We start from the raw sequence: 6353 nt of genomic DNA, 5'->3' as shown, positions 1-6353 counted from the left end.
AGCAAAACTTCCCTCCTAACCAAGCCCAGCTGTAGGGAAGGCTCTCTTCAGAAACCTTCAGCGAACAAGACCACGTAGTGCTCCTCAGTGTGGAGGACCCACAGTACCAACGTGCCCTCCCAGTCAAGGGGCACCACACCGCTGCAGGAAATCTTTCACAGAACTGGTGTGAGGGGAGGAAGGGAAACTCTTACTGCCACAACCGTGTTGGAGTGGGTAAAGCCCAATGTCTTGCAATATTTCTCTTTCATTTAAGAAACCTGAGTTTGACTCTCTTAACTGGATTTTCCCATTCTTGCTTTGGGTCTGCTTGTTACCTTTCCCAACTCCCTCCCACCGACAGATGTAGTGAGAGATGATGGCAATGGCTAGTGTCTCCCCCTCCCATGGGCTAAAGTTTTGTTCCCCTTTCAGATGTACAACTGAAACAACCTGACGACTTGGGAGGACTCTGTCCTCCTACTCCACCGAGAACATCGGCAAGCAGCAACATGAGAATGCAGTTTCCGGGGAGGAAAGCTGTTACTTCAACAGGAAAGAAACAGACCAATCCACAAACACACCTTCAGACCCTCTGGGAGTCATGCTGGGTCTCACAACCAACCTGGTCACTTCCAGCCCATCCAGTGCTAGAGAAAACACCCAGATATACACATTTCTAACCCCTACAAGCCTCCCCAACGCCTTGCCAAGTGAGCTAAGATTGACAACGTGGGGAAAAAAAAAATAACACCACCATCACCAGAAGAAGAAAATCAGCAAAAACAACCTGAAAAGAAAAAAGAGCTGAGATTAAATTCCGACTAGCCTCAGTCAGTTTCTAGGAGTACCAGTGGAAGTAAACCCTTAAACCGCGTCTGTAGTTCGGTAAGGCACTACGAGGGAATGATGTAAAACTAAGACTGTGACAGTTGTAATGGCTGTGCCGAGGAACACACCACAGAGAGAAGGCAGCATCTGCACACACACACACGCACGCACACACACACATACCTGGACAATCACATTTGTTACATGCCTATGTTATATCACTTTTCTTTGTGCAATCACATTGAGGAATAGTCTATTGGTATCGTTGAAGTTCAACACAAAATAGTAAAAAGGGTGTATGACCTGTATAGTGCTACATTCTACCGGGGGCAGCTAAAATGTCTCCTCCTATACTAAAACGGCTAGGGATTAAAAGGAAAAACTCCAAATAAAACGAAATAAAATGAAACTGAAATCCAACATACATTATTAGAGATCTCATTTAGGAATAGCATTTCTCAGGGATTTATCCAGTGTGTTTGAGGAAAGGGAAAAACAACCCCATTGCTTCTGATCTCAACCAGTGCTGCGTGGCCTGTTTTGCCCTGTTACGTTTAAGCAGATCAGTGCTAATCAGAATTTAGAGCACTGGGACAACATTTCCTCCTCCTCCCTCATCCTCCCTTACCCACTTTCTATTTCCAGAAAAACCCCAAAGCCCCACGTGTGCTTTGGGATACGGAGACCGCAGCAAGGATGGGGCATAAACCCTATGAAATGCTGGATAAATCCCTAATCCATATACCTATTGGATTAAAAACCTAATGGATTTCATTTTAGGTGTTCTGGACAACAAATTTCTAAATGTAGCTCACTATTGGATGAAAATAACCTTTAAAAGTCTATTGGTGAAGTTCTTCAAAACACAGGACCCGCTGGAGGGTCCTTCTGCTTCTCTCTCTCTCTCTAGTTTGGTGTAGAATGGTTGTTTTTTTGTGGTTTTATTTTTTTTTTTCTGTTCTTTTTTTCCATTTTCTTTATTATTTTTTTTTAAATAAAAATTGTAGAATTGGTTCTCCCCCTTCTTTCCTCCTTCTCGTTTCTTCCTGAAAGTCTCCTTCGTTCAAGTTTCACGCGAGCCTCCCATTGCATTGTTAGTTTGTCATGTTCTTCAGTACAAAAGCAGCCGCCTCGCTCCCCCGCGGCGGGTGTGTCTCTCGCTCCTTATTCCAGTGTTTAGATGTAAGGGTACTGGTTGACCTTGGTGGGGCTCAGTGGGTATCCAGTGTAGACTGTGGAGGCTGGAGAAGCACTGATATAGGTCTGATGGGCAAACTGAGCCTGGTACTGACTCGGGTGGATGGTGGGCGAGGGCAGAACCCGCGGGCCCATGCTGACAGGGACCTGGTGGACGATGCTGGCGGGGTAGGTGGTGTGCTGCACGGCGTGCCGCGCAGACCCTTGGGAGGCCACCAGGTGCGCGACGGTGCCCGTGGAGCCCAGGGCAGCTGGGGCGGTGTATGTGTAGAGGTGGGGCTGGGTGGGCAGGTGAGCAGCGGCAGCCGCGGCCAAGTGAGGATGAACTGTACCATGGCTGGGACTATTGTGCGGGAAAGAGTACGGGGCCTGAGCTATCGTTGGAGTGATGTAGGCTTGCTGTCTCCGGTGACTCCCTGTGCGATCGGTCGTGATGTGCTGCTGGGCCTGGATAAAGACAGCAATAGTGATAAGCGGTTACAAGACAAGAGACGACGGCTCTTTACCTCCTCAGCCGTGCCTGGGAGCCTCCCTGCGAAACCAGGTTGGCCTCAGGAAAGGCCCTCGTGCTCCTCCTGAAACCCTCAGCATCACCGCGATCTTCCCTCGGAAACAGGCGATGGCAAAGGGTCCCTCCCAAGCCTAGCAAGACCTTGTAGCTTCGTACATTCACCAGAACGTCCCCCAGAAGGAGAGCAGAGTCCCCCATTTTGAGCCACGACCTGCTGATACAGCTACCATGAAGACCCAACCTCGGATGCTCGGGTCCTAAAAACGTCTTCCACAAGTCCAGTCACTCACACAACACCCAGCTTCTGTCACTGAACTCTGATGATGAAATTCGGTGCACTGATAGCTCAGGGGAATGAAGTCACTTAGCTATGCCTGGAATAGGCAATTTATTTTTGTTCAGTTTGGGTCTTTGAGGTTATCACGTCCACAGTAAGTAGAATAACTACTTTATTTTTTAAAAGATAAAACCCTCAACTCGATCAGATTCTGCAGGTGCCTGGTAGCCTCGTGCAATCAACTATAATTACTTTAGCACAGGCAACTTCTTGCAGTGGGACAGGAACAATGTACTTTTTCGGGGATTTTCTAAGTTGTTTTTTGCATTGCACAATAATGTCAAGGAGCTTTCCCAGCCATTTGTAATTATGGTGTAGTCAGAGCATTAAATAACTAATAAAGTAGGAATTAGAAGGCAGGAAGGGCAATGCTCCATGTTATTTCCTTCTATTTTTCCAATTCTTTTCATCCTTTTAAGCACTCCCTGTGCTGTCATTGTGGTCTGAAATGTGGCAGCCACAGTCCTCCCCCCCTCTTGGAAACGGCATTTTACCCATTTCCTCTATTTTCGCTCACTTTTATTTCAAGTTATTTGCATTTTGAAATTTCAACTAAACTTTGAGGAGGGGGAGCGTTTTTCTCCCACAGACTATTTTCTTAAAACAGTTCTGCTTACATCCAGCTCTGGATGCCAGACGGCACTGTCCTCTGAGCTCTCCAGATATTCTCCTCTGGATATGGCAGTAACTGCTCTAACTTCCCCGGGCTCATCACCTCACCTCAGGGAAGAGAAAGGCTCCAGGTGCAGCCCACGAAAAGGGCGCTATTTAAGAAGCTCCCAGGGAATCCCCTGGGTGTTTTGGTCACAGAATATGAAACATTCTGGGAACGGCATGAAGCCGAGTAACGGGATTTTTCCCAGATCTCAGATTCACCATGGAATGGATCAAACTCACTACATGACAAGAGGTCATGTATGCACACAGAGGCTCAATTTTGCCTTGTCACATCGGACGGGGACTTATCTCTCACTCCTGCAGTGGGACTGATGCACTCCATTCACCTGAAGGACACTCTTCCCACAGTTACCTACAGCTACAGTGAATTCAGGCCTTCCTGCATGGTCCTGTCCCACTCCTTTGTGTCTGAGCCACAGCACCTCCTCTCTTACGTTATTCCCACTCACACTGTTAGATGATCTGACTCTAAAACACCCAGTCAGAGTACTGCCAGCCCACTCAGGGGCAGGATCTGCGCTGCTTTTACTGCCTGAGCTGAGCTAGAAGATCAAGGTCTGCAGCAATGCTGAAACCAGTCGATCTAACTCAAATGGGGCCCAACTATCATTAGGCTAGAACAGTACAGCCCACGCTGGAGGAGCAGTGGGTTGCAGCTGGATGACACACCACCAAAATCTGTCTCAGTTGACTTACCTGGCTTAGATTAAGAGGCTGCTGCTGCTGGAAATGTGCTCCTGGTCGCTGCTGCCTATAGGCAACGGCTCCAGACGAGCTCCCTGAAGAGTGACCGCTGGTGGAGGTCACGGTGCTGGAGGACTTGGACTTGTAGGAGGATGAGTGGTGACTGGTGGTGACTGTGCCAGGAAAGGAAACACATTTGTAGCTTATATCACATTCTTTAATCGCTCACCCTACCTTTTCCTCACTGAACCTCCTCCAGAGTGGCTTTTGGGAGGAGATACACAACAGAAGCAGGATAAGAAAATGGTTTCTCTTACTTAAGAGAGTATCTCAGCAGTGCTTCATATACACAGGCCAGCCTGTTATCCTAGAGGCAGACAAGCGGACCTGATACCTGGACCCCAAACTGGGCCCAGAGGAGGTTTTATAGATACTTCAGAAGTGTGAGGAACTGTTCTGCCAGCAGAACTGTACGATGCAGGTACAAATCCCAAAGAGAGGAAGGAAAGAATAGTGTGCACAGCATATAAAAGCCCTGGCTTGGCTGACCTCATGGTGAGTAGGAAGGGAGGGAGAAGGAGCTAGCGGGGAGCTCACCCTCTGAGCCTTCGTGTTCACCAGCATTGTGTCAAAAGAAAGGACTGCCAAGTAGCTCAAAGCCAATTGCTTTGGGCCAGACTTCCACATAAGCCCCTTTTCAACACATCGTACTATCTAACATTGCAGAGGCTCTGGATGAGCAAACCTCATCGGTCCATAATGAAGATGCTGAGGAAATGTTCTTCCCAGAAATGTCAACAAGTTTGGATGAAAATGCACATGTGTTTTCAATCTCATACCCATTTTAAAGTAAACCTATGGAAAGGCAAGGAAGCAAAGGTTCACACTTGCATTTGGGAGCCTTTCACGTCAAATGTTGCGCTACAGGCTGCATTCTGCTCTTGGGTTTGCACAGAAGTAACTAGGAATAACACTTGCCCCCGTGACTCCTGAGTGTACCAGGGCACATAAATAATGCAATACGGCTCCCAAGAACAGATGTGTCACTTGAGAGAAGGGCAGGAGCACGGTTTCTTTGAAAAACAAAACAAACAAACAAACAAAATGAAACCGAACAATGAGATTCTTCCAAGATAAATCATTTATTTCTTACTAATTTTCTTGACGGAAGAGGTGCAATTTACCTGGTGCCAGGCTATCGCACTCTACCAACACCTCACTGGCCTGGGTTTTCAGTGGTGGCACGATGATTGTTCGGGGGTTCCCACTGCAGTGAGTCTCTGGAACCCCTTTGGTGTCGTAGGTGTTCCCGTTATTCTGCCCTGCGCGATGCTGCACGGCGTAAGGACTGTTGTTGCTGGACGAATCGGAGTAGGGGGAATCATGCACGGTGACGCAGCTGATGACGTTCTTCCTCTGCTTGGACAAGGTGCTGAAACACAAGCACACGAATGGGAAGAGTGAATGGGGAGCCATCAACTGGGAAGCCACGAGAAGAATCTGCCCACGGCAGGCTAGCTCTGCAAAGGCAGAGCGCACCCTCGGTCCTTAGACAGAGGCTGCTTAAGCCAAATCCTAGGCTGCAAAACTCACATATTGCTATTCCAGGAAAGACTTTGTGGAGGTCAAGGAGTGAGTAAGACATTGTGGATAGATCTTATATTCACACCGCTTAGAATAGCACTGAACCAGACTGCCAGATTTATTTTCAGACTGCTTTTTATATATGTATGCAGTAGAGGCCCAGCAGTTATACTATGCTTTGTTGCAAGTCTCACCACCCACACAAAAATGTGGCGGTTTCTTCCAGCCTTCCAGCAATGATTTAATAATAGATGTTACGAATTTTCGTGATTAAATCCCATGAATCTACAAAATACACTCTGTTCTATTTACTAATATGCTACAGTGGGCATATATTCGCAAGAAGCATTTGAAACTGAGGAATGAATGAAGAGAAAATGAGCTATGTATCGCCCTACAGAAGTTTTTTTAGTTTCTTTTTCCAAATAAGCATTGAGTCTCTTGACTCTTGTGCGGATTATCAAGGTCCTGCTGCAGCTAATCTATCTATGACATCAAAAAAGTGATTAAAAAGGAACATCAACACTTCCAAGATTAGTGCTAGAAGTTCAT

The 6353-nt window shown here is 47.1% G+C and overlaps 1 protein-coding gene across 4 annotated transcripts in view; it reads right to left on the bottom strand.

Moving 5' to 3' along the window:
* Positions 1-1808: 1808 nt before the first annotated feature.
* The window catches only part of HIPK2 (homeodomain interacting protein kinase 2), a 122200-nt gene continuing 117655 nt past the window's right edge, over positions 1809-6353 (bottom strand). For all 4 annotated transcript variants that reach the window (XM_032196341.1, XM_032196367.1, XM_032196350.1 and 1 more), the window contains exons 13-15: positions 5402-5649; positions 4230-4390; positions 1809-2454 (exon numbers count right to left, since the gene is read on the bottom strand). In XM_032196341.1, the coding sequence (XP_032052232.1) occupies positions 1987-2454; positions 4230-4390; positions 5402-5649 (877 nt within the window). In that variant the 3' untranslated portion in view covers positions 1809-1986. The remainder of the gene's footprint in view (positions 2455-4229; positions 4391-5401; positions 5650-6353) is intronic.

Source organism: Aythya fuligula, chromosome 1, assembly GCF_009819795.1.
Source record: "Aythya fuligula isolate bAytFul2 chromosome 1, bAytFul2.pri, whole genome shotgun sequence".
Taxonomy (NCBI): domain Eukaryota; kingdom Metazoa; phylum Chordata; class Aves; order Anseriformes; family Anatidae; genus Aythya; species Aythya fuligula.
The sequence above is the reverse complement of the archived record's forward strand: the minus strand, read 5'-3'. Positions and strand labels throughout refer to the sequence as shown.